We start from the raw sequence: 27,019 nt of genomic DNA, 5'->3' as shown, positions 1-27,019 counted from the left end.
CCCCCTCTAAACCCTCCTGGCCCCCCTGGGCCTCCTGGACCGCTCGGACCGACAACAGTGGGTGGTTGAAGTTGAGCGAGTTGCTCCGCCGTGGGAGGCTTAGGACGACCACCTAAACCACCACCGAGACGCCGAGGCTTCCATCCTTTTACAGTCCGACCTCTTTCCACGTCGACGAGGATTTTCTTATGGTGGATAGGTATACCTTCTGCGTCTTTGTAGGCGGCTGAGTGTGAGCTTATATTCGTGACGACGTAGTCTTGCAATGATACGGTCATCCTCTGCACATTTCCAATACGAGGCAAGATTGAACGAAAGGGCAGTGGGGCAGCAGTCATGGGGAAGTAAAACTAACCCTTCATATCCCTTTCTCTTTCGTACACTATGAAAGCATAAGAATTGCTTTTGCCCTTCCGATTTCGTACGATACGAATGTGTTCGATAGCTCCGTACATTTCGAATTCTCTTCTAAGATCTTGTTCCGTTGCTTTACTTGACTGTCCGTCAGTGCTTATCCACCAACACGTCTGTCCGGTCGACGCCACCCTCCAGATCTTGAACGACCGAGAAGCGAATATAGAGGGAGAAGGGAACGTACCAATCGTGAAATGAACAAAGTTTTGTACGGATCTCCCACAGCTTTCGTATCATCCTGGGGTCGATCTGACATATCAGCTGATCCTTCTTCAGCTCTAAACCTTAAATCAACAAACAATTTGCCTCTGAATCTTTCTTATACTGTTCTTTCCGCTTGGCCCTCAATTCTCTTCTCATCTTTATAGCTTCCTGTCCCACGACACCCATTTCACTGATTTTATCTTTCTTCCTCTTGATCTCTTTCCTCACTTTTCCCTTTCCCTTCCCGTCAACTTTTGACGAATCCTCTTTGATCTGTTCATCCTCCCCACCGTTCATCTCCACATCCTCTGCAGCACCCTCTTCGACCGGTTGCATGCCCTTCTTGACCTCCTCATCCTCTGCTTGTTCCCGTATCCGCTGGACGAGCGATCCGACGCCTGCCAGACGGTCGGGGCCGCGTTTGGATTCATCCCTGGACAAAGGCTTCAAAAATGGGGGCGGGGGTCGTGGGGCGAAGAGTTTTAACAAGTTTGGAGGGAGGAGAGATGTCATTATGGATGATGTTCAACATGCCAGATGTTCAGACTCGCTTTGGCGGTTGGGTGAAGTGGAAAACGCCGCGGGATTTTGGCGAGGTCGATTCAGTGGCATTTCAAGAACCCAGCGATTCAGGTCGAGAAGATGCAACTTTCATATGGGAATCTGAACAAGTTAGTAACTTACTGTTTACCTCTCCCTATGTTTACTCTCGTATCTCAGGATGAATGTCCGCTACGCACAACTCATCACAACTGGGTCTCCTCCACTTCACGCAATACCTGACCAATCTCAATCTAATCCGTCATATCTTATCCATCTCGCTCCCTTTCCCTTCCGCTCCATTCCTCTCCAGGAATCTCCTTTCCCTTCCATCGATCCTTATCATTCCTTCTTGCAGTCAAACTTTTCAAAGCACTTCATGCACTGCATTCAGTTTCCACTAGCAGAGACGTAGAATCCCCACGCTATCGACTCAGACAGTGAAGTCACTCGGTCGAATCAATGCCTGGAGAACAAGGGGTCAGGTCGGATGTTCAGAGGTACGATGGCCGATGGCCTGGTGGGGGGAAAGATCCGCGGAGGAGAGGATAATTCATTCTCGTCTCCAATATCGAGCGCTATGGATATGGAGTTTACCGAGTCATTGGAAACCGTGTGATCGTGCGAAGAGGTCAACGAACACCACCTACTTACCACAATATCATCGATTCGAGGACTGAGGTCCCGGGTCCGGTACCTGTCCGCAAAATCAGGAGCGCGCCGAGCCTGCGTGCCGACCAAAGGAGTTGAGCATTTGTTGTATGTTGCTTCGGCACTTGGTCTACACGAGTTCTAGCACTAGAGTATGAGCATGGATAGAGCACTCTACTGCCTCCAACACTTAGTACTCTCCATTGATCCATCTTTTCCATTGAGATGATCATTCCTCACGTACCAAAGTCACGTCCATGAAAGGAGATCGTCTTAGTCTTAGGTGTGATGCCCGCGAGACCGATGCCGAGACGTTTCTTCGGCCTTTGTGAGAGGTTTGCGCATCACGTATACGTAGCTTAGGCCTTCCCTGGCATCAAGGGGAAGGGGAGGATTGATTCAACGTAAAAACTGCCTACTTGGTCAAACTCACATCTAACTCAACAAGTCCAGAATAATGATTCTCAGCCGATTCAGAAACGACAACAGCCAAGACTCACACACTGATTGTCTTGAAGAGCTCAGCAGTGCTTTGAGGACCATGGTTAGTTTCTTACATCTCCAAATGGGAGCAATGCCGAACAATCCCAACTTGCAATTGGAAACATATTTATGGGGTCGTATCGCCAGATTTGTCAACAGCCATCTTGACAGAGTGGAATCGGGCGACGCTATCGACGTTACCAACGTGGAGTATGCTAGAGCTTTTAAAGTGGTGCGTACCTTCACACTACGTCATCACGAGAGAGCATTACCTCGTATCTCCGAGGTCGCAACTCGTTGGCTCACTCTTTCAATCAAGAGATGTGTCGCTATACGTGCGCTACGTGAGGGCCAAGCTAGACTCACTACACTGAGTCCGATAGACCACTTGGAAGAGGAGGACTTTACTCAATTGCGTATCTTCGAGGAGGGCGTTTTTGGCGAAGATTCGGGCGAGCCCCGGGAGAACGAGCCTGGCGAAGGCGAAGGAGATGAGGGCGAGCCCGGCGAGAATGAGGATGGCGAAGGTGAGGGAGAGGAGGGCGGCGGGAATGGGGAAGAAGAGGACCAAAGCGGCCCCACCTGGAACAGCGAGGACAAGGATGTCATCGCACTTCATCAAGGTCTCACAATCTGCACCTGTCCAAAGGGTGGGAACCCTGGAGAGAGGAGTGAGGAGGATGGCGTCGCGTCATCATCCAACAGGCTGACAGCTTGCAATCGTTTCCGATTGGAGAAGTCCAAGACGGTGAGTGATCTCGTTGAATGGACGGAGAGAGTCTCGGCAGTTCCTGATGAAGAACTTGTCGTGGACAGTAACTCTTCTGATGGTACCTCGTCCGACCACAGAACATTTTCAAGAACGAATATCCTTGCAGCAATAATCAGACTTTCGTCCTAACAAGCCGCCAGTAGGAAAGTCATGAGCGAAGCGGGGTTGCTTATCGTGAGAGAGAATGACTCGCGTACGAGCATGGGGTGCAGGAATGATAGAGAGACGAGGAGTAAGTACATTACCCATTCACGTACGTAGGCATAATTCATACTACATGCTACATGCTACATGCTACATGTCTACATGCTACATACTACACACTACTTACAGTATGAACACATGAGGTTTCACCCCGAGGTCACTCCTCTAACGTACCCGGCAACGTGGGGGGTACGCATCATGTCGGCCGGCAACATGGCATCCATCACCCGACCGGCAGGACCTCCAACTCTAAGCTTATCTTTTTCTCTCTCCTTCATATAAACATCTACTCTAATTCACCTGTCTCACGACGGTCTCTTGTTACCGCTTGATTTTCACCCATAATGTCATCCTTGACCTCACCCATAGATCCAATAATAATAGTAGGTTCCGGTCCTGCAGGTCTACTCTTAGCTCGTTATCTTCAACTCCACAATCTCCCTTGTAAACTCTACGAACGAAATCCCTCCCCTTCTCATCGACCTCAAGGGGGTACCTTGGACTTACACACGGGAACAGGTCTGAGGGCTTTAAAAGAGACTGGTTTGTTGGAAGATGCTCAAAAGCTTATGAGACCGGAAGGAGAAGCTATGAAGGTTATGAATCGAAGTGGGAATGTTTTGTGGGATGAGAATGGAGATGGAGCTTGGGTCACTCCTGGGAGTAGACCCGAGATAGATAGGTGAGTAATCTTTGACTATCTTTCAAGATGCTCCTCATACAAATGTTCATTACATCTGTTGCGCAGTATGCTCTTCTCCACCCTAGTCTTTGGTCTGTTCTATGTACAGTGTACATGGAGAGCGTCCTGGAATGTAGGAGTCAGAATTTGAGAAGTGGGACCCAGCAATGAGAATATCGAGTAGACGTTCAATTGACATACAGAACCGACCTCCGTAACCTTCTTTTATCCTCCCTCACTCCAGATACTGTCTCGTGGGGACATGAAATCACCTCTTGCATTGCCCTGACTCCTACCGAATATCAAATAACCTTTTTCCCTCCTCATCCTCCTGTCATAACTTCCATCTTGATCGGAGCAGATGGTGCTTTCTCTCGAATCCGTCCCCTTCTACATGACAAACGTCCAACATATACCGGTGTATCAATGTACGACCTCCTCATCTCTCCTCCCAACCTCACTCCCACCCTTTCGAAATTCGTAGGTCAAGGCGCTGCCTTGATACTGCACGAAGGCAAATGTGTTTTACCGCAAATGAACTCTGGTGGAAGGTGTAAGATTTACGCTGCACTTCGAGTGGGAGAGAAATGGCTAGATGAATATCCTTTACCGGCAGAAGGGAAGAAAGAAGCTGTGGCGAGGTTATTCCCTGAAGATGAAGGATGGACGGGGAAGGCTAGAGAATTGATCGAAGCTGCAGATGAAGATAGTGTGGTGAGCAGAAGGATTTATGGGTATCCTCCTGGATTAAAATGGAAGACGGATTTGACGGGTGTCACAGTTATTGGAGATGCGGCTCATGTCATGTCTCCTTTCGCGGGTGAGGGAGTGAACCAAGGTGAGTCCGGATCTGGTCTTGACGGAACCTTTCATCCCTTTGTACATTTCCAACACCTGTGAATATCACATTCAACCAAATGACGACACTTTGAGACGACCGGAATGATTGTGTTCTATCGATAGTGTTGCGTTCATGGAAGTGATGTTTCAGAGAAAGAGTTTGCTGACTATCAGCTCTTGCAGACGCTTTACTACTCGGTAAAACCCTCGTCAATACTTACTATAATTCCTTTCCCAAATCAACTTCTCCAGCCCCGTTCCCACTCTCCCTGTTTCCCGTGTCTCCACCTCCTCGATCTATCCCCCGTACGCCATCCCCCGCCACCCTGCATGCTGCTTTAAGAACCTTTGAAAGCCGCATGATGCGTCGAGTCGATCCAGAGCTTCGTGGATCAGCAGAAAACTTGGAGATGTTCATGGGTCCTCATGCGGCAGAGAGAGTACACAACTTCTTCCGATACATGCCGCTCGTCTTCTTGAAACAAGTCACGAAGATGGGTCCGTGGGGCTGGTGGCAGGCGGTGAGGGTATGGTGGGACGATGATTAAGTTCCTGTCGCTTCTTCATTCTCCTCTCCAACTTGCGCACTTTCATTCAATCGCTGCGGGAAGAGGTTGTATGAGGTATGAAGGCACTTGGTATCATCAGATTGTTACAATTAGACATTTTGGAAATCATATGATGCATGCTATCACCCGTCCATATATCATGAATAAGACGCATAAGAAAGGTACACGAAATGGTACGAGGGAAAAGAGAAGAAAAGACATTGCATAACCCTCAGTGACTGTCAGACAGGCCGACACTCGACATATCCGCCCGAAGACGGTGTCCGAGCTTGACTCTATTGTGCTGGCGAATCTCATCATAGGGTAGGTGTGGGGCATGGAGGGTACATAGTATATCTGATTATCTTTACGCACCATCGACCGATGCAGCGGATCGGATTGGGTCGGGGGAGGCTGTAAGGTATCTGTCAGTACGTACTGTGAGGGTCAGATGTTCCAAGTGTCCGTATCCCACTGGGAAGTCTTAACCTTGACGATATTTGAGAGCGAGTCGATGTCTGATATGAGAAAGACTAACGGTTGTCGGGTCCATGAATTTCGACACGTTGAAGAGGGGTCGTCATATACAGTTCAGCCCTTCAGGTAAGAAGATTTAGTGGTCAGACAGCATCACACCGAGGATAGCGAGCCATCTGCGGGTGAGTCCTCTACTCAGCACTTACGAGCAACTGCTTGCTCGAAAAACATGAAAAGTAGGAAGAGGAAGAAGAGATATGTCTGAGAGGGTGTAGGGAAAGTTTCGACGGAACCATCCGTGGTTCGATTACGTAAACATTTCCCTCCACTTGTGCTTTCCCAAAAAGTCAAATTTCCATCTCGATCAATCTCCTCCCTCTTGCTTGTATCCTCCTCACAACTATCACCTCTAGTTGAGGCCCTACAAGTAAGAATTGCAATAGAGGCCAAGTGAAGATGCCAACGGATCCACGATTCGCTCGCCTGCAGACGGATCCTAGGTTCCGTCGACCGAAGCAGAAGAATTTGAAAGTGGTGATTGATGAAAGGTTTCGTGAGGTGCTCGAATCGGATGAGTTTGGACAAGGAGGGAAAGGTGGTGAGTGTTATCATGTACCTTCTATCCACCAGTTGTCCCTCTACCTACTTCCAACCCTACGATATGGCCTGAATATGCTCTCACTTTTTCCTTGTTTTGACAGGTCTGTAACTTATGTGAAGTCGATAAACGAGGAAAGAAATTAGGCAAAGATCATCAACGTCAAAACCTTAAGAGATTCTATCGATTAGCTTCTCCGGAAACTCAGCCGAAAGTGGATTACGCACGTGGAGAAGCTGCCCTCCCTTCTTCCGGATCTGAAGACGAGGGGGACGAGGACGAGGACGAGGAAGAATCACAATCAGAGTCGGAAGAAGAAGAAATCGAAATTGGGGCGAAACGTAAGAGACGGTATGGATTGGGATTAGATGAAGCGTTAGGTTTATACAATGAAAGTGAGAGTGAGGAGAGTTATTTGGATGTGGATCTTTCAGAAGATGACATTCTACCTGTTTCGAAGAAAGAACGGAAAGGGGAAAGTAGCAGTGGTAGAAGGGAAGGAGATGAGGATGATAAAGAAGTAGTTGAGATGATAGAACCGACCGAAAGGATAGCGGCGGTGAATCTTGATTGGGACAATCTCAGAGCTACGGATTTATTCGCGATTTTCAATTCTTTTTTGAAGTCTGGGGATGCAGGTAGGACACTAGGAAGGTTGGTCAATGTCAAAATATATCCAAGTGAGTTTGGGAAAGAGAGGATGGCTAAGGAGGATGAACAAGGTCCAGCTGGGGGGATTTTTCTGAATAAGGAGAGACGACGAGCTCGAGGTTCGGTCAGTGAGGGAAGCGAGAATGACGAGGACGAAGAGATTGATGGACAAGAAGATGGAGAAAGTGAAGATGAGGATGAAATGGACCTAGGAAGCGACGAGGACGAGGAAGCGGAGGAAGAGAATGATCTTAGTGATAAGTCTAATCTGGGCCTCGAACAGGATATGAACGAAGGTGAAGTGAGTGATGTAGATGAGGGAGATAGTGAAGATGGGGTAGATGTCGAAGAAGGAAACGATGCTCTCGTCCAAGGGGACATAGACGATTTAGAGATCATGTCTGATGTCCCGTCCGACGATGGGGATATAGACATGGATCAACTCAGACAATATCAATTGGAAAGATTACGGTTGGTCACTCCAGTTCTCTCTCTCCCTTTTTGTTCAGTAGGTGTATAAATCCTGAAGATTTCATGACGAAGCGAATCTACAGATTGCAAATGATAATCAGTCTTCCGGTGGTCTAGCCGCAAAAAAAAAGATACATGACATTCAAGGAGAAACTGACGAACAGATATTATTACGCCATAGCGACTTTCTCCACTGTAGAAGCCGCCAAACATGTCATGGAGGAATGTAATGGTACGGAATTTGAACGGACTGCCAATGTCCTCGATCTGAGTTATGTGCCGAATGGTATGGAATTTGACGATGAACCGAAGTGCGTCTTTCACCTCTTTTGCTTTACGTCACTGATGGTAGGGACGAAGCTACAAAAGAACCGAAAGCTTATAAAGGGAATGATTTTGTTACTGATGTGAGTATTCTCATATCTTCGTATATCCCTATTACCTTTTCCCAGCTCCCTTGATATTTTCCCTACATGTTTACTCGCGGTCTGATATTCGGCGATGACAGCTGACGAATAGGCCCTGCGACATTCCAAAGTCAAACTCACATGGGATCAAGACGATCCTAATCGAAACAAGATCACCCGACGTGCACTTACACGCGAAGAGATAGAAGAACAAGATTTCAAAGATTACCTTGCCTCTTCTTCCGGTGAATCCGACTCTGATGATGATCAAGCAATCATTGCCGCTCCTCTTCCCACTTCCAGCACAAAAAGAACGCACTCATCCATACCTTTGTCCAAAGTCGAAGCTTCGTCGAGTAAAGCAGAAGGGAGTAAATCGAAGAAGAGGAAAATTAAAGAACGTACTGCCAAACTACGTTCACTCCTCTTAGCGCCCAACGAAGACGATGGGGATTTATGGGGTAAAGCTGGTCGATCTAATACCGTATCCATACCTATACCAGAAAAAGAAGGACAAGTGGAGATTACTTTCCGACCTGGTTTATCGAAAACTACGACGGATGAGGAAGATATGACCACTTTGGAGAAATACCAAATGCGAATTAAAGAGAAGAAAGCTAAGAAACAAGAAGCTGCAGAACTTCGTAGAGCCGAAAATGGAGATCCCAAAGCGGGAGAAGATGTTCAGGTGGACGAATTTTTCGGAGATGATTCTGATGAGGAACGACATAGCAAATCCATCAAGCTCAAGAATGGTAAGTCTGTCTTGGGAAGGGAGAAAGGTAAGAGAAATGGGGAATTGGAGGGAAAGAAACAAAGGGATGATTCAGTGGTAGAGATGGATATGGAGGTACCGATGGGTAGAGAAGATGCACATTTCTCAATGAAAGATGTTATGAAAGCTGAGAAAATGGAAGGAAAGAAAAGAAAGAGAAATAGGAATAAGAAAAAAGGTAGAGAAGATGAAAGAGAAGTAGAATTAGGTCCTGAAGGTTGGAAAATGGATGTTAAAGATGAAAGGTTTAAAGTTTTACATGAAGAACCTGAATTCGCTATTGATCCTAGTGATCCTCAGTGAGTGATAAGTCTAGTCTACATTTTCCCTCTCTGCCTTCACCGTCCTTTTTTTGTCCCTTTCCGGATTTCCCAGGATGTAATCTTCTTCCCCATCTTTTGACCATACATTCTTTCTTCTTTCGATTTTGTTTTTGTTTTATCTTTCTCGTTTTTCACACGTTTTCGTCATATCATCATTCATCATTCATCATTCATCATTCATCATTCATCATTCATCATTCATCATATCCTACATTCTCAACATCACATCACCCATGACTTCAATAGTGATGATAATGTATCATCATGCTGAATTCTCGCTAACATCCAGTTTCACTTCGACTAAAGCTATGAAAGCAATGTTAGAAGAACGTCGTCGAATTCGTCAATCTGTCGAAAATTCCACTTCCGTTTATCAATCAGGCAAAAAGGGAGAGAGTGAGGAAAAGGGGTTAAGGGAGTTGGTAAAGAGTGTGAAGATGAGAAGTAAATTGAAGAGATGAAAATGCGGGAAAGAAAACAAGTTACGTAGATATGTATATCGATATTCAAATTTGGTATGGACATTACATGATCTCGTCCTCTACGGATAACTTTTGAGATGCACATATTCGAAAAGCAATACCGGATCAGTAGAGTATTGATTCTAGGAAGTTCTTTAATCTTTCCGACATTCTCGGTGAATCTAACTTTCCTCTTGAGTATCTGTTACCGTTCGTAATGACAGTGTAGAGGTGAGGAAAGGGATGAATGACTCTAATGATGATGATGATGATGTTAATTTAACGTACTTGAACGGAACGTTGAAGTCGATATGAAAAGACGAAAGTGTGAAGACACAAATGATGGATAAAGAACCAGAAGGAAGAGGTGGACAATGAACAGATGTCAAAGATGTACCGCGTAACCGTATATACCGTAAGTGGTCAAATTTGATCAATCCATTTGAAAACGAAGATTATCTAAGAAACTGACATCAGTGAGTTATACTGTATGACATAAACTTGACTAGAATCAGTAAAAGTTATATGACGGATGAGCAAAACGAAACGAAACGAAACGAAATAACATGACATGACATAGTATTGTCCTTGATTAAAAAAAACTACAACAAGCAACATATAAAAAACAGGTTTGTCAAGTCTATATCTTGACAAACGAGCAGAAAGAAGAAATGATACAGAAGATAGTCCGTTTTGAATTTCCACAGTGAGTGAGAAAGAAGGTACAACAATAAAGTACACGGTTGACAAAGGTACTGTACAACATTGGGTGGAATACAATTTTCGAAGAAAGTGTAAAGTACAACAAGAAGAATAGAGGCATGTGGGAGTTCAGACATAGACTCGGGCAAAATACCAGTGGAGGGGGATGAGAAAGGAGGGGGAAACCGACATCTAGTCGAAGATTCGTTTGGATTATTAAATCATTGTCATTCATCGATCAACGATAGAAGGACAGGATGGTGTTCGAATGGAGATTATAGGAAATATTGGAACGTTTGATCGGAGCTGTTCATTCGGTCAGAGTTCCTTGATTGTCGGATTTTGTGTTCACTCGAATAGAAGGATTGGATGGGTTTTTTTCACTTCTTATTGGAGAGAATCAAGATTTATGGTGTTAGGGGTAGGACACTCCATGTTTCAAGTCAGGGATTGTCATTATCGATATCATTCTTGATTTGACTAGGAGTTTTTTGATGATTGGGTTTGTTGATAGAAAGAGGATTAAGGTTTTTTTATATTTCTTCCTTCTCGGGGTAGAGAGACCTTTATGTTTTCTAAATAAGAGACGATATATTCGTTTTTCGATGGTCAGGAGGGAAGAGGATCTTGAATAGGAACAGAATGTCCTTTTTCTTTTTCTTTTTTTTGGGGGGGGGATTTTCTACTTTTTTTGATGTTTTTTCTGTGGTTTTTCTATTTTTTTGTGTTTTTATAATGCGGTATAAGGAATTTCGATTGGGTAGTCCGAAGGGGAAGTGGAAACGACTAGGATTGATGGAGAGGGAAGAGGGGGATAGAAGAAAATGAAACTGAACGAATTGAGAATTGATTTGATTAGGGAGGAGAATATTGTATGAGGTATCAAGGATTATCGGTGTAAAACTCTAATCTGACAAAGGAGAATTCCGAATCCCAAAATCTATGTTGAACCAGGAACAGTAAGTGTCTTGTTTTTATTCCAAATAGTTTTCACGAGGACGAGATGACGTTGATAAATTGTCTAGAGACCGAGTTGACGAAAAATCTCTCTTCCAACGCATTCTTCCCTTTTACCCCATTTGAAAAAAAAAGACAATTATCGAGTATGATTACGAGCCCGTTTCGAGCTCGAACCCTCATCCTCGGGTTCCGAAGCCTTTCGTTTTGTCGATTTGGGAACCTCAGCACCGGCATTCTTAGTGCGGGAAGCTCTGATAGGTTTCCCATTGGCGTCTAGCTCAGGGGGCGGACAATAGACCCGAGGTGGTTGAGGAACTTTGTTTTCCCAGAGGTCGAAAGCTGCGTCTACTCCTAGAAACACCCGAATATCATCGTTAAATTCAAGGAGTATTTGTTTACCATCCATTTGATGTACCTTTGAGTGAGTCTTGAGTAACGGCCACATTTCTGATCTATTAGTATTGATCGCAAGTCTTCAATGGTGGTCCTCTTCGTGAATGTACTTCGCACATCCTTTCTTCCAATAGGGGTATCAACGTTCATGATTGAGTGTGAGGGGATACCAAAGGAAAACCACTCGGGTGGTACGAACTAGTTATGAAGGAGGAGAGTGGGTTTAAATGAAATTGATGAGAGGCAGAAAAGAGGGTGAAAGAGGAAGATAAGAGTAAATTCAAAAAAAACCCACGTTGACCGAAAAACTTGTTCGACAACACTTGTGTGTGAGAAGATACAGTTTTACGATGATAATAGGAATCCCCCATGGCAATCTCAACAATCTTTCCGATGAGTTCGTCGCGACCCATCCATTCACCTTGGAAGCGCATCTGGCCTTTACCACAAGGAGGAATGTTGGCGATACCTTTTACATCGTCAGCTATTGATATCACTCACCTGACTGAGAGAACTTACAAAAGGCGAAAACGAGTCGTGACCTTGCATCTTGCCAAGCTTGTTTATTAGGTATCGCAGCCCAATAATCACTACCCAAGAATCCGAAAGGGCTGTTAGCAGGGTCGGCACCGTTGATAGCCATAAGTGTCATTGCCACTCTCTCTGTTTCCAGATCACAGAACAGATGTATGGGGACCGGATAATCCTCAGAGTCATCGGTGATAGACATGATAACTTGATAAAACCTTATGGCTCTCTGGGATGGAGTGGGAAGAGGAGTCCAAACACCAGGAGGGGAAGGTATAGTCACCGGACGAATATCAGGATATGGGATTATTGGAGTTGTCGCTGAAGGTGGAGGCGAGGGATAAAGAATTTTCGGACGTGTCATCTTTTCCTTCCCTTTTCTAGACTGAATAACAGGTTTCTCAGGCTCATTGTCAGATTGACTTGAGATAGTTTCAAATTCGGTTTCGATAGGGGAAGGAGTTGGATTTGAACGAGTTGAAGAAGAAGAACTGGAAGCGACCGCATTTTGCTGTCTAGCTGTTTGACCTCGTGTCTGCGCCGTCATTTTTAAAGGCTTTGGCTTGGTGTTACGGGACATAGAAAAGCTAGCTGTCTTCGGTGCTGCGATAGAAAGAGGAGACAAGAGACTCGGCGGTAGAGAGAGAGGAGGGAGGGCGAACGGTTGAGAGAGTTGTAGGTTGGTAGGAAACGGTAATGAGGATATAGGAGGTAAGGAAGGGAGATGTCTAGGAGAAGAAACGGTCTGTAAAGTCAGACATATGTCCTTTTGGCCGAGCTGACATATACTTACATGGACACAATAAGGGGGAGGGGTAAAAACAAGAGACGAGTGAGAAGAGAAGGTGAGGAGGAGAAGGACGAAAGGAAGAGGAATGTGTGGCGATGGGAATGGTAAAGTGGGAATTTCAGGAATGTATATGAATACTCACAGGCAAGCAATATCCCATCTTACGAAACAGGTAGGTTTAATTTCTCGCGTGACAGGTGTGACAATTACTGTCAACTCGTGACTGGTCAATCAAATGATATGACAGCAGTGCTCCGTGGTCCGAGAGCTGATACTCGATTCGGAGATGGCTGGGCGTTCGATGTGCGACAAATTACTTTGAAAATAGACAAATGACGTTTGGCAGTTACTGGGACTGGCTAGAAGAGACTTCGAGTCGCCGGAAAAGTCGAGCAATTTATTATGGAGCAATGCAGCAAACGGAACAGGAGATAGATGATGCGTGATTTGTCTAGTTGGAATGAATGGGAATGAACGATCTCGATTCTTATTGAGAGTATGTATGAGGGATGGAATGGCCCTTTATGAAGGATACCAACTGACGGTCTGGTGATTGATCAGTTGGCACGATGGCACAAGAGACGGGTCGATCTCGGTGTTCGTGCCGAGGGAAAATCAATTGCTTCCTGATGACAGCAACGAAGGATTCGAGGATATCATACACCGCCGCCACCGAGCTTCTACCCTTTCCTGGTGTTGAATCACACTGGTAGGTGATGACCGACCAGATTCAATGACAGGAAGATCTCTGCGGGACTCTCTTGGTGATACCTCCGTGTAGCGGAAGAAAAGCAGAATTGCCTCACGGGCGGATCGCCAAGAAGTCGACGTGACACGCTGTTCCTCTGTATGCTTCGTTCGTTACGTTTGTAGATTGGTCAAACCGGGCGAACGATTGCTGAATAATTGAAGGGACGATCGTAGCCGTAATACTGATCCTTCGTCAATTCGTTACGGGGGGAAATGCCGGTAAAGTGACGTCTGACGCTGGTTTGTCAACGTCACGATGGGGAACACGGTCCGGCCAAGTTGCAGGACGGGTCTTATGACGTGTTGACGACGATGACGGGAAGATACGGTCTTTCGGATCTTGGACTTTGCACGCGGTCACGGGTTTATCACTTGAGAGGTCGATTGTGAGATGTTACTCGATGATCGGATGCCGGATACGTGATATCGGGATGATGTTGAGAGATGGGAAGTCAAAATAAAACTTTGACCCCGTTGTTTTAATAGTACAACAAGTATAACTGAGTATGAGAGGTAGAAGAAGAGGGAGGGATGAATAGAGTAAGTGTATCCGTCAGAATAGTGTATAGCAAAATGAACTAGGGGAATGAACCAGAGGGAAGGGGTTGATTCCGGATGGTCCCGATGAAGAAAGGGGCCAACAGGGTCGTGAGTCACCATAAGGAGAACGATCCGTTAGTGAGGTAGGAAGCCCCATGATCGCATGAGCTATGAGCCTGTAGACCACCGGATCCCATTGCATTGGTTGTACGTCATCTGACCAAGATGGTTCATCCGGTGCGTCGCTCCCTGTCTTTGGTCATTCCTCCCCTCCCTTTTTCGCGTTCAACATGTGCACTTGAACGTTCTCCATAGCCACGATCGGTGGACCAGCGAAATCGGACGAGTGAGCTGTGCCAGACCCGGAATGGTCCAACGATCCAAGACCAGACGACATGGACCATTCATGGTGTGGGGGCGGGGGCTACCAGATAGCTGGTACGCTGGCGTCCATTCCTGGAAGGGGATCCATGATGAACCTTAAGCTGAATGCTAGGTGGGTGCGCGTGAGTAGGCACTTGAAGGTTAGTAGTCGTTGGGCCGCGAGCTAAGGGAGGAGACCAGTTTTGAATGCCGTAAGTAACGTTATCTCGTCATTCCACCTTCAACATCGGGATAAATCGTCGCATTAATCCTCAAAAGATATTCAGAAAACAAACCCTACCCTGCCTCTCCACGTCATGAACACCACCACCCACACCCGCACACATACCTGCATCCTGCGGTCCCTCCTACACATCTGACAGGCCAGGATGCAGTCACATTCCTCTCCATCTCCCCCCTTAAAAGCACATGATCTCTTCACCGAATCTACCGATGATGATCCCTTCGCTCAGCTCGACGGAGCCGACTCTTCCCATGCCGTCAATCTCTACATGGAGCCTGATCCTGCAACTAGACCTACTCTTATACCCCTCCCCGAAGACCACCCTAATGACTTTGCCTATGATACCTCACATGACCAGATTGTTCCTCCCTCTTTCGCTCCACCACTTCCCCAGGATATTCCCTTACCCAAGGAAGACCCACAATCACCAGAACCAGAGCCTCAGGGGCAAGCAAAACCCACTCCAGACTATTCCCTCCTCCTCGCTGAGTTCTCCGACATAGACATTCTTCCGCCAGTCGAGGAAGAACAGAGGACGCAAGGCGACGTGAGACTCCCACACGCTCGGCATCTTTCAGGCGCTGAGGAGCAAGACATCACTGTGGACCCCCATGACCAATTTCCAGCTGCCGCTGCCCTTTTCGGCACGTCAGCTGATGAAGATCAAACCTTTGATCCCTTCCTTCCTCTCGTTGGCGTACCCGATGCTACTTCTACTCCTCCTATCGTATCGCCCGTACCCGAGCTCTCCATCGAACAGGATCAAGACGATGATCCCTTTCACGCCCTCGCCCAGGCCGGGGCTTCCTCCGCCATTGCAGAGACGGGGGAGACCTCTTTGCTATCCGACTTCTCCGATGCTAGCAATTGGTTGGAAGATACGTCAATTGACATGTCGTTGGACCAAGGGCCACAACAAGACATTGGGCCCGAGACAAAAGACCATAGCTACGACGACGTTCAACCAGTGGAGGTTGACATACCTCAAGGGTGGTACGATGATCACGGGGAGTGGCATTGGTACACTGAAGAGGAGAAAGCGGCGGTCAGACAGGTTATGCTGACACCGGATACTTCGGTGCTAGAACAATCTCACGGCTCTCCTGACGTCGGCGTCACAAATGGCTATGGACAGAGTAGGTCGCAATCACCTAGGCGGAGGATGTCTCGCTGATACAGACCAGATATTATATCTCCCGCTCTCAATACAGGAGCCTTCTCTCCGGGACTGTCAGCACGACCCACTTTCGAGCGCGGTAACTCTGAGAACCTTGCTCGTCGGACACCTCAGCCGGAGCAACCGGCAGTGTTGAATAGCATAACATACGATCCGTATGCTCCTCCACCTCAATCGCAGGCTGATGCCGGTCCTTCAACATCATACCATCCCTATCAACCTTATCAACCTGCTGTCTACGACCCCGCTCCACCATCTACTTTGAACGGCTCTTCAGTAGGGGATTCAAAATACAGTGCTTCTCTCTCCAAATATGACCCGTACGCACCTCCTACCTCCAGTATGCCTCAACGTTCCGTCTCCAACTCCGGTCCGACTTCAGTCAACAAGCCTCCTGGTCCTCCCGCTCCCAAACCGCAACTACAACGCATGACATCGAACGCCTATGATCCTCCATTGAGACAGAACAAACCGATTGCCAGATCGGTCTCCGCGGCACCTCTTGTTCCCATTGGATTCTCGATGGCACAAGCTCCCCCTGTACCTCCTCTTCCCAATATGAACCCTCCGGTTGCTGCGCCTCGGCCACCACCATCCGGTCCCCCTCGTCGAGGGAAAACACCTGTGGCCCCAGTGTTTGATCCTCCCCCAAAAATGCCAGCAGAGCAGCGAGCACCCCTGATCAATGGACAAGCGGGTCACGAGTTTTATCATCCTGAGATATCATCAGGTCCGCCCGCCCGGGCGAGCTCCTCGACATCAACACATGCGGATAATATTCGACCTGGCTCGTTCAACAGCTTTGATCCTCCAATCCGACCTTTCAGTACCGCACACCATCAGCCCCATCATTATCCAGCGCCACAAGTCTACACACCTCCAACCCTCGCCATCTCCCCTCCACCCGGTGAAGCGGCAGCTCGTCCGGCCAGTCGTGGTCCGCCCCGACGGTCTTCCCCAATGTACGACGCTCCACCCCTTCCCAGACCTGCGTCAGTCAATCCCCCAAGCAATCCTCCACAGAACTCCAACTATGATCAACCTCATCGGCCAGCACCACCACCGTTTCCTGGAGATACTTACGATAGTCGTCCCCAGCCTCTCACGCAGTCCAGACTGTGGGACGAAGACCAACCTGGACATGACCTTTCCGACGCATATTCTCATCACACGCTATCTCCGCCAGTACCTCAGAGTGCATATCAGCTTGAACCTCCCCGACCAACCTTACCTGTGAACCCCTCTGACATAGAAGGAAACTTCGATCAATCCTCATCTCTCGGACTGCAGCATCATGCTCCACATGAACCCCCACAGCCTGTTCCTCAATCAAGGCCATATCAGCCGTACCTTCCAACGTCCGACACAACTTCGTCTTATGCTCCACAACCTTCCCGACACTCACCCGCCCCCTCATATGGTCAACCCCAGTCCTACGAACCTTCTCCTTACTCTGTCTATGCCCCGAGTATGACATCACCCACGCAAAGTCAACCTCGCCCCATTTCAGATTACAGTACATCTCCCTCTCTGGCCTTCTCTCCGGTCCAGCAGCGCACCTCTTTCGACGAGGCATACGTCCCGCAACAAGTCCTTGAGCAACGTCCTGTTTCTGAAGACCCATTAGGTCGATGCAGTCTTATAGCACGTAATATCCCTTTTGCAGTGTTCGGGTTTGGAGGTACCGTGATAACTGCCTTCCCCGCTACAGCCGACGGTGAAGCGCCCGGCCTCGGACATAATCGTACCATGTCCTATGGATATGCTTCGGGGCGAGGTAAAGTGTGGCTCCGTAACATCACTGAATTGGTCCCTCCCAGTGTTCTGAAGATCAGTGAGACGCCTTTTCCTGGGCCACTGTTGCTCGACCCAGCTGTGCCGAAAGGAGTAGCTGGAGAGAAGAAGAAAAGAGAGGCAATCGTGGGTTATTTGGAGGCGAGAACGGAAGAGATAGAAAGGGGATTGCCGTACCTGATGTCGTCAGCTAGTCGTGCCAGGAGGAAGCAAGAAGGAAAGCTTGTCTTGGTCAAACTACTGGCGGCGATGATGTTGGGAGAAGGCCGGTTATTGGGAAGGTGGGTTCTAAAGCCGTTACCCCTTTTCCCCTTACTCGTTCCATCGAACTTCTGTGTGTGTCGCTTGGCTTTATTTTTGGACCGTCAAATTAACTCGTGGTATCTCTTCGATGAGTCTGAGCGGACAGCGACCAAGGGAAAGGAATCGAAAGTGCCTGACTTACCGAATTGACGCTGACTTTTTCCAGTCCCAAAGTGGAGGACGCCGTCCGCAACGCCCTTCGACCCCCAGCTGAAACTCCCAACACCTACCCCTCGACGACCTCTAATCACATCACCGCTAACGGCTTCTCCACTGCCCAAGGGGCGCCGGTTACCTCATCGCAGTTATCTGATATCTCCAATCTCCTCGGCAGTGGAGACAAACGAGGCGCTGTTGCGTATGCTGTCGAAGCTGGTTTATGGGCTCATGCTTTGGTCATCTCTAGCTCTGTCGATCCTGAACTGTGGTCCGAGACTGTTTCTCGGTTCTCCGCATCGGAATTAGGAGATAAAGGTCCCTCTGTATCCGGTCTGAAAGCTTCGTACGCTTTATTTTCAGGAGCCACCTCGCACACAGGTAAGTTGCTCTCATCGCATTCGTACCGGCTGACAGAGTCTAGTGGATGAACTTATGAATGCGGCAAATATCACAGATGACCCCGCGAACGATCAATGGAGAGAAGTTATCAGTGCCGTCTTGTTCAATGGCAAAGCGGCGGATTTGTTGTGCTTGGATGAGCTAGCTCAACGATTGGTCGCTGCTAAATTACCAGAAGCTGCACAAGTCTGGTGCGTGACTTCATATTCATTTTCAATGAGCTAATTGCTTTGTAGCTTTTTATTGTCACCATCATCGCCATTTTCAGATCCTACACCTGCAGCGGCGGACAAACCTATCTTGTTGCTCCAGCAAAAAGACGAAGATAGCACTATCATCGCTGAGGTGGCGGAGTATGCCAGGTCTCTCATACCTCTGCCAAAAGGTCAGGAAAGTCCTTTTGCAGGACTGCCGGGATTGTTACCTGAAAAACTCCACCGTGCTTGGATTGCCGCTGAGTTGGGAGAAATTGATATTGCCACCAGGTTAGTGTCGTAACCCACTTCCATATCATATAACCTTGCTTGTCTGCGGCGAAATGTTCTGTCCTTTCCATTCTCCTTGGTACTTGTTGTGATCGAAAGTTATTTAGTGATAGCTACGATGTTTGACCCGGTGCTGACCCGATAGATATTGCAATGCGATTGCCGCAGCGTCCAAGCCTATCAAAGCCGGTCCATCTCTCCTTCCCCCATCCCTTCTTGCCAGTCTTGAAGATCTTCTCGAACGTCTGACCGGCACTCCCTCCGTTGACCCTCCCACGGCTATCGGCTCTCGTCGCGCACCAAAACCAGGTTTAGATAAATTAGGTTCATGGATAGGAGGTCGACTTACAACCTTTATCGCTGGTGAAGAAGGAGGTCCACCACCAAAACCCGATCCCACACAAACCGGTCCAGTGGGACCATTCTCACATTTCAGTTCCATCTCTCCTAATCCTTCCATGCCCACCACACGCACCACTTCATCCTCCGATAGCGGTCGTAGTGGACATCTCGGTATTCCCAACATTGATCCAGGACAAAACTATGATCCAACGTCACGTTCATATGGTTCTTCCTCATCTCTCAACACTTATGGTGACTGGTCAGCATATAATAATCACTTGGATGATGATGCTACTCCTCATGCTGAAATCCCTCCAGATGGACCTGTAGAATTGTTAACTCCGATGGCAGCATTATCTCTCAATTCTTCGAATACACCTTCTTTCACATCCACATACCAACCCGCTCAACATGATGAAGAAGAAGTAGAAGATGATTTAGGATTTGGAAATACTTCTTTGTCACGCGCTCGAACACCTAAACCGGAAAGTTCAAGAGATACAAATACCTCGAATCAATCTACACAGTCAACAACTGATAAACCTGTCACACCAACGCCCCCCACGGATTCACCGAAACCGGAACAGAAAACCGGTTGGTTGAGAGGATGGTTCGGGAAGAAAGATGATTCCCCCGGTCCTGTGAAAGCTAATCTGGGGGAAGAAAGCTCGATGGTATTTGATCCAGAATTGAAAAGATGGGTTGTTAAAGGTTCCAAAGGAGAAAAAACTCCACCTCCTCAATTAGCTCCTCCACCTAGAGCGCAAACGGCGAGTCCTTCTAAGCTCGGTCGACCGAACCATCATCAAAGTCAGGCTCCAACAGTGAGACCGATGTCCGTTGTTCCTGGTATTTCTGGACCACCTAAGAGTTCAAGTATGACGAGTTTGACAGGGACAGAGATAAGGAAAAGTAGGAGTAGTTTGAACGAAAGTGTTACAGCTGGGGATGTTGATCGTATCACTTTTTCCGTTGATCCTGAGGGTGAATCAGGAGGACAAGGTGGTAAGGAAGAAGGAGAAGAAAGAGTGCAAGGTGGTAAGGAAGGAGATGGAAGAGGTAATGTGAATAGTGGGAATGGACCACCGAGATTGACCCCAACACCAATGACCAGTCTAGGTATTGGACCACCTTCCAGACCGGGTACAGCAAGTATAGACGATTTACTCTCTCGTCCACCTACCAGACCGGGATCAAAAGTGAAGAAACCGAGAAATAAATATGTGGATGTATTTCAAGGACAGGGATAAGGGGGATTTGGGTGGTTTGTAGATGTCTATGATGATATGTTTTTCTTTTCATCGAGAAGGAATGTGAGGTACGAGTTGCCAAAATAGTTGGGTGGGTGAAAGATGTTGGATCTACGTATATGCAATATGCAATATACAATATACGATATTAAGATGTATCTTTCTCTGGCGTAATGGTACATTATGATTGAACAATAGCATCATAGGCCAGAAATATACTCTGATCGTTTCGCTCTTATCCTTGGAAGATGCACTGTGATGGCTTTCACTAAATTTTTGAGTGTGTTGTTACTTTACTGCACCTTCATTGAGACATGAAATCTCACCTGAGAAATCCATGTTGAAAGGCAATCTTTCTCCAAGCTGCAAGATAGGTAAATACTTAAGAGCATTAACGAGAGACTTACAGGTCAAAGTCAAGATAATATGTACATGTCAATGTTACACCTCATCAAGCATAAATCCCCTTCGTGATGTACCAATTGTGGCATCGTTGGGTTTTCACGAACATTAAGGATAGACGTTTTCCTCGTGTAAATTGAATAGGAGAGTCATACATGTATGTTTCTATTCCCATGAAATTATCCCAACTATCTCAAATTTCCCAAAATACCCAAATCGGATTGTCCTATAGTATAACGTACAATACATCCTCCTTCATCTTTCTTCATTCTCGAGTAACCAACGGTCCATCTCTCTTCTCCCTTCACTCTCTCCATCACTCCATCACTCCATCACTCCATCACCACATTTGACCCTTCACCCCATGCCTTCCCTGCCATCCCTAAATTCCCACCTCCCACTTTGATCAATGATATGTCGTTGTTCATTCTTCTCATACTGATTGAAAGCCTTTTCATTGGACTGATTATATGATGAACCGTATACAAACAAAGTACGACGGGACCCTTCCCTCGTACCCTCGCCATTAAGCTGAGGTCGGACGTCGAGAGTTGGAGATTTATAGTTTTGAAATTCTGTGATTCTCGGACGCCTAGGGAAAGTGAAATGGAGGCATGACTAATCGTGGTTTGAGGTGGATCAGACGAAGGGATATCAGAGAAGTAGATGTAATTGTAGATTAAGGGAAGGTTCAACATGAGCGAAGGGGAATATGGAGAGACGAGTGACTAAAAGAAAAGTTGATAATTGACGAAAACGATTGATCGAGTATTCGGATAGGATTGGATACCACGTCTACTGCGCCACAGTGAAAGGTTGACTTAACCAACTTTCATAATCCTCTTCAGTCTCCGGATCCCCCGTCACATGTAAAGCACGCATCAGAAATCTGTACGTCCCATTAGGTATGGTAGTTCCATTCAAGAATACCGGAGGGTTCAAAGCAACTGTTCCGTAATCGTTTCCTGATCCATCTGCGTTGTCCGTGCTGATTTATCAGTTCATCTCCTCCGCACATTGTCAAATAATCCAGTATGTTGTGTCATTTTCAAAGATGCTTTTTCCAGCAACGGATCTCTTAGAGAAGATAACGTTTCGAGAAAGTTCTTCCGGATTGAGATTATCTTGTCGTGATTCACAGTGATTGAGGCAGCTGTCTTAGAGATGTTGTGGTGGGGTAGGGAAGTAAGCGATGATGATTCGGAAAGCAAGTTAAAGACAGGAAATAAGGTAGGTGTGGGGAAGGTTGAAGATGATAAGAAAACTGAAAATCTTTGAGATCGACTCACTTTCTAGGAATATACAAAGCTTGATATATATTCCCGATGATTGGAACTTTATCATATGTCCCACTTCCCTTTGATGTACATCCTGGTGCTTTGTAATTTGTCAACTCGCAATACAATTTTAGGATTTCTGCTGCTAAACCACTAGCCCTTTTCTCGTTTCCTCTCCCTTCCACCATAGCACGTGTGATAGGATATCTCCCATTTCTTTCTTCCCTCACAAAGCTGCGTTTCACTTGTTTCCCCTCAGATCTCTCGTCGAGATGTATACCTCGGTCAGAGATATCCGCAATCAAACTCCGTTTGGTATTGTATCTCGGAGTAAAACCCAAAGAAGAATTCACTCCTACCAGATCGATGTATAATGCAGGTGTCCCACCTACTAACCTATATAAAATAGTTGGATAATCGTCACCTTGGAAAGTATACGTTTGAGGACCTGATTGAACATCGTTCGAGGGGGTCATAATGACCGGAGTATCAATTCCTAAATAATATGCGGTAGGATCTAAAACTGGCATATTCTTCATTTTCGCCGCTAAACCTAAATATGGTATAGAGGCAATTGTCGAACCACCTGAAATCTTGATATATCCTGAATAAACTGGGAATTGTTTTGAGTCTAATCCTGAAGGAGGGGAGAAAGAGAGGATTATGATAGTTGTTTGACCTGGAAATAAAGAGATGGAAGTTTGAGAGAAATGTACGGTGGCACTGGAAGAAGATTGTGGTACAGGTTCATCTGCAGATTGATCAAGACCAGATTGGTATGTTAATGCTGTACCTGCTGGTGCGTGAGAGATTTTGTAGGTAGTGAATGATTTCCCTTTATTCGTGACGGTCAAATATTGTAAAGAATTGATATATGCTGTGTCGTTGAGATATAATTCTGATGGAGATACGTAAATTTGAGAGTTGATAGCGTCATATATCCCTACTTTTCCAGAACCTTGTGAAGCGACGGTTTCGAGAGTTTGATCGGATAAAGAAGTGATCACTGGTTGAGAAGTAAATTCCAACATTTCCCTCACGTTTTGAGGTGAGAGATTGGAATTTCCTTGAGAATTCAAAAGTAAAGCTATGGAACCAGCTACGAGAGGAGCAGCGAAAGAAGTTCCTTCTTCTACTGACCAATTACCCAAGGCGGTAGGTATCAATCCAACTAAATCTGATCCAACGGTAGAGACTTGAGTGGTAATGTATAAATCGTTCGATGGTCCAATTTGAGAGAAAAGACTGGTAGTGTTTGCCGTCAAAGTATTAGGAGCGGCGATTGGTGCGTATTTGAAAGTCACGGTAGTGTTGGAATTCGATGCGAATTGATCGATTAGGTAGTTACCATCTTCATATGATACAAAAGCGAAATTGATAGGATAATTTTCGTATTCTGGTACAGTATCAGGAGTGTTGACCAAGAAAATACCAGAAGCTCCTTGATAATAAGCATTTTGAGCTTTGGTCAACAAGGCACATCCTCCACGACGGATGAGTACTAATTTTCCACTCAAATCAGGTGTACCGTCGGGAATAGCACATCCATCCGTGGCAACATTGGGATCGGTAGAGAAAGCGTAGAGGGAATAAGTTCCAGGAGTGAAAGGGTTGTAATCGTAGTAAGTTATAGGGCCGTATCCCGTGCTGACGAAAGCTTGTTGAGCGGGGAAGAAAGAAGAATCAAAGGAACCAACAGATATGACACCTCGACCAGCGGCAGGAGCTTGAGGGTAGAAAGCGCCTACTTGACCTGCATTACCAGCCGAAGCGACGACGGTGATACCCATGTTGACTAACCGACTAGCCATGACGGATAACATACCTTCGGTCCAAGCTGATGGTTCACCGAGGGAAAGGTTGACAACGTCCATCCCATCTTCGTATGCTTTTTGCATGGCCGTGGCAATGAGATCGTCTGTAGAAGCACCTGAACAGCTGAACGTGCGGTACATGTAGATGCTCGCTTCGGGTGCCGCACCCGTGACGCCATATTCATTGGGATTGGCACCTATCAGACCGCAAACGAAGGTTCCATGACCGTAACATGAATCGAAAGGATCGTTATCGGGTTGAGGATCATTGGACCCGTCGAAAGAATCACCGACGAAATCGTACCCTCCTGCAATCTTACAATTTGGGCCATAACAACCTCCGAGGGGGGTTCTAGTGTAGTCAACCCCAGAATCGATGACACCGATCTTGATACCTTTCCCCTTGTTCCCAGAAGCCTGTACACGGTCCGCCTGAAGCTGTCCTAAAACACCATATGGTGCAGTCTGGGATGTTGGAGAGGCAGAAGATGTGGAAGAGCTGGGACTGGAGATAATTGAGGATGATCTCAGTGATGAAGATGAAGTAGCAGAAACGGTGACTGTTGTCGTAGTGCAGGTCTCTTTACCTTTGCGATCTTTCGTGCACGTAGTCTTGGTACTGACACTGGCCGAAGGGACCGATACAGAAGTCGGACGACCGAATGTGTTGTTGGCAGTGAAGCCGATTGTGGCATTATCAGGAAGAGCAGTGGAGGATGGAACGATGGTCGAGGCGGGGCTGGAGCTGGAGGTGGTGACATTGTTGGCATGTTGAACGGAACCTGAGAACCCAGAACCTCGGAAGAACGACTGTGCATTCAATGTGGATCCATGAACAGAAGGCAATTGAACTCTGTGAACGGGCAAGATGTTCTAAAGCTGAGTGACAGCTCTTCCGTCCATGAATTCACTTACGATCACTCCTTGTGAGCTGGCCAGAACTTCAAGGTCCTACAATGTCAGTGCTCGTTCACAGTTGTCCTAACGTAAATATCCGCTGACCTGAGCAGAAGAAAGCTGCACAGAGGCACCAAAGAACAAGTCTGAGTTGTACTCTTGCTTGATAGAGTATGACACGCCTCCTGTATCCAGCTGTTGATATAAATCTTCTCGCGCCTGTCCGTGAGCACAAATGTTTGCAGTTCAGCAAGCATGACCCACAGTCACGACCCGCTTGCCGATGCTGGACTGAAGATTTGATGCAGAGTCAAACTCGACGATATACCTCCCAGGGATGATGTCACTGAGGTCCGTCAGCTATGACCAAGGATGAATCTTGAAAATGACACACGATGATCCTGAAGTGATATGCGAGATACTTGAAAGGTCAAAAGCTTTTATCGTGAGGGGAGCATGGAGAAGCGTTACTGCCCAAGAGAACAACATGCTTGGCGGGGGATCCGGGGGAAGGAGAGACGGTAGTGAGTATTTATATTGTGGGGATGGGTCGATGTTGTACAGGAATTGAGGCGTGGAAAGATCGTGTTAAGAAAAAGAATGTGATTGTCGATCTGTGTGTCGATCTCGATGGGAATGTGTCACAGATGATTTCACGAAATGTCGACCATGACCTCGTGTCGAAAAGGAAAAACAACACGGGAAAGACGGAGGGTGGTGGTCAGGATTTATAGGGCCTGACCGGTTCCATGACTACGGTAACCTCGCCCTCGGTGCCCTGTGAAATTCCACGGCGGGGTGGAGAGGGGGGAAGGGGGGAAGGGGAGCGGGACCGGTACCGGTACACGGAAGGAAGGTTGTACAGGGTTAAAAGAGAGACAAAGTAGACATGTCTCAAGTGGGTGTGATTTTGACCGTTGAGACTTGCCGAGTTCTAGGGCGGTCGGAACCCGTGCCTGAGCCTTTTCAAACGCCACAAAGGGGTGTCCGTGCAGCCGTGTCAGGTCACGTGGGTGGAACAAGGGCGAAGGCGGTCAAAGCGCACGCTTCTCCCCATCACCGCAGCGTACAGCATGTAAAGAAGCAGCATGGCAGCAAGACGAGTGAGTGGTCATGTCGGCGGGCGTATGCATATCAAAAGAGTGGTCATGTAGAAGCCTAGATGAGGCAGCTGCAAAAAAGATACAAAGTCATAAAATAGATCAGATAGCATCGACCATGCTCTTCTCTCCTTGGCCAAGCTTACGTTTCTCCCAAAAGTCTTTGTTGTAGGAAAGGAATTTGACCTGAAGAATCAGCCACGATCACTGAAAGGGGTAAAGTACCGTTGGGGGGTGACGGAGAAAGAAATTAGGTACTGACATTCTGATCCTGTTTAACCTACGCCCGTCAGCATTCGAACATGCATACAGTATATGTCGCTGACACCGACAAGACCGTTGAAAGTATCGCACGCTGAGATATGTATGAATAACAAAAACAACGACTCACCTTATCCCAAGGCCTCCAATCACCGGAACGATCCCAGACCACTTCAGAGTGTTGAGAAAGACGGGCGAGGTAGAATGTAGCGCCGCCCACTGCGACGCCGACGACCCTGCGATGTCAGCTGCCTATTTCTGCACAGACGTCCTCGCTATGGCGTCTGAAACACTTGGAACTATGAATGCAGTGAAGGGTAGAGTTTCTGAACATACGCGATGATCGGGTACACCTCGACGGGCACCCACTTCCTCAAGAACTGACCATCAGCTTGAAAGAATCACTCAACATTGGGAAGTACTCACCGCACGAGCAGAAGCCATTTTTATGATATTGAGTTGATTGTTCGATGCAAGAAAAGAAACGGAAAGATGAATGCTATGGGGTGAATGCTGTCTATCGATCTATATAAAAAGTGAAATGAGAAGAGAGAGAAAAAGAAGAAAACACTAGAAATCGGAGAGACG

The 27,019-nt window shown here is 46.9% G+C and overlaps 8 protein-coding genes across 8 annotated transcripts in view; 3 read left to right on the top strand and 5 right to left on the bottom strand.

Annotated features, from left to right (window-relative positions):
- The window catches only part of TREMEDRAFT_73567 (uncharacterized protein), a gene marked incomplete at both ends in the record, with an annotated part of 1,807 nt that extends 676 nt beyond the window's left edge, over positions 1 to 1,131 (bottom strand). Inside the window, 4 exons of the mRNA XM_007003717.1 lie at positions 13 to 226; positions 356 to 497; positions 599 to 663; positions 714 to 1,131. Coding sequence (XP_007003779.1) covers positions 13 to 226; positions 356 to 497; positions 599 to 663; positions 714 to 1,131 — 839 coding nt within the window. The remainder of the gene's footprint in view (positions 1 to 12; positions 227 to 355; positions 498 to 598; positions 664 to 713) is intronic.
- Positions 1,132 to 2,168: 1,037 nt separating this feature from the next.
- TREMEDRAFT_61299 (uncharacterized protein) lies at positions 2,169 to 2,911 on the bottom strand (the record flags this gene model as incomplete). The annotated part of the gene is made up of 3 exons (XM_007003529.1): positions 2,169 to 2,224; positions 2,310 to 2,513; positions 2,659 to 2,911. 3 exons carry the CDS (start codon positions 2,909 to 2,911, stop codon positions 2,169 to 2,171), a joined length of 513 nt encoding a protein of 170 aa, XP_007003591.1.
- A 661-nt stretch (positions 2,912 to 3,572) lies between these two features.
- TREMEDRAFT_38404 (uncharacterized protein) lies at positions 3,573 to 5,491 on the top strand. Its single transcript, XM_007003257.1, has 3 exons — positions 3,573 to 3,950; positions 4,154 to 4,788; positions 4,965 to 5,491. The coding sequence occupies exons 1-3, from the start codon at positions 3,613 to 3,615 to the stop codon at positions 5,336 to 5,338; spliced, it is 1,347 nt and encodes a 448-aa protein (XP_007003319.1). The 5' UTR covers positions 3,573 to 3,612; the 3' UTR covers positions 5,339 to 5,491.
- A 780-nt stretch (positions 5,492 to 6,271) lies between these two features.
- TREMEDRAFT_68226 (uncharacterized protein) lies at positions 6,272 to 9,501 on the top strand (the record flags this gene model as incomplete). The annotated part of the gene is made up of 7 exons (XM_007003652.1): positions 6,272 to 6,413; positions 6,536 to 7,360; positions 7,496 to 7,535; positions 7,700 to 7,846; positions 7,888 to 7,942; positions 8,055 to 9,016; positions 9,330 to 9,501. The coding sequence occupies 7 exons, from the start codon at positions 6,272 to 6,274 to the stop codon at positions 9,499 to 9,501; spliced, it is 2,343 nt and encodes a 780-aa protein (XP_007003714.1).
- Positions 9,502 to 11,299: 1,798 nt separating this feature from the next.
- On the bottom strand, positions 11,300 to 13,034 carry TREMEDRAFT_61296 (uncharacterized protein; the record flags this gene model as incomplete). Its single annotated transcript, XM_007003528.1, has 4 exons — positions 11,300 to 11,610; positions 11,852 to 12,040; positions 12,076 to 12,829; positions 13,017 to 13,034. 4 exons carry the CDS (start codon positions 13,032 to 13,034, stop codon positions 11,300 to 11,302), a joined length of 1,272 nt encoding a protein of 423 aa, XP_007003590.1.
- Positions 13,035 to 14,637: 1,603 nt separating this feature from the next.
- Positions 14,638 to 20,680, top strand: TREMEDRAFT_61295 (uncharacterized protein; the record flags this gene model as incomplete). The annotated part of the gene is made up of 7 exons (XM_007003527.1): positions 14,638 to 14,670; positions 14,911 to 15,907; positions 15,956 to 18,023; positions 18,212 to 18,582; positions 18,659 to 18,794; positions 18,840 to 19,088; positions 19,234 to 20,680. The coding sequence occupies 7 exons, from the start codon at positions 14,638 to 14,640 to the stop codon at positions 20,678 to 20,680; spliced, it is 5,301 nt and encodes a 1,766-aa protein (XP_007003589.1).
- Positions 20,681 to 21,877: 1,197 nt separating this feature from the next.
- TREMEDRAFT_68225 (uncharacterized protein) lies at positions 21,878 to 25,559 on the bottom strand (the record flags this gene model as incomplete). The annotated part of the gene is made up of 8 exons (XM_007003651.1): positions 21,878 to 22,070; positions 22,372 to 22,537; positions 22,667 to 24,699; positions 24,964 to 25,046; positions 25,089 to 25,124; positions 25,176 to 25,289; positions 25,335 to 25,416; positions 25,465 to 25,559. 8 exons carry the CDS (start codon positions 25,557 to 25,559, stop codon positions 21,878 to 21,880), a joined length of 2,802 nt encoding a protein of 933 aa, XP_007003713.1.
- Positions 25,560 to 26,174: 615 nt separating this feature from the next.
- Positions 26,175 to 26,968, bottom strand: TREMEDRAFT_71384 (uncharacterized protein). Its single transcript, XM_007003716.1, has 5 exons — positions 26,858 to 26,968; positions 26,768 to 26,811; positions 26,562 to 26,667; positions 26,433 to 26,450; positions 26,175 to 26,356 (listed from the first exon to the last, which is right to left on the bottom strand). The coding sequence occupies exons 1-5, from the start codon at positions 26,873 to 26,875 to the stop codon at positions 26,273 to 26,275; spliced, it is 270 nt and encodes an 89-aa protein (XP_007003778.1). The 5' UTR covers positions 26,876 to 26,968; the 3' UTR covers positions 26,175 to 26,272.
- Positions 26,969 to 27,019: the final 51 nt, after the last annotated feature.

The sequence above is a fragment of the Tremella mesenterica genome, assembly GCF_000271645.1.
Source record: "Tremella mesenterica DSM 1558 unplaced genomic scaffold TREMEscaffold_3, whole genome shotgun sequence".
Classification (NCBI taxonomy): domain Eukaryota; kingdom Fungi; phylum Basidiomycota; class Tremellomycetes; order Tremellales; family Tremellaceae; genus Tremella; species Tremella mesenterica.
The sequence above is the reverse complement of the archived record's forward strand: the minus strand, read 5'-3'. Positions and strand labels throughout refer to the sequence as shown.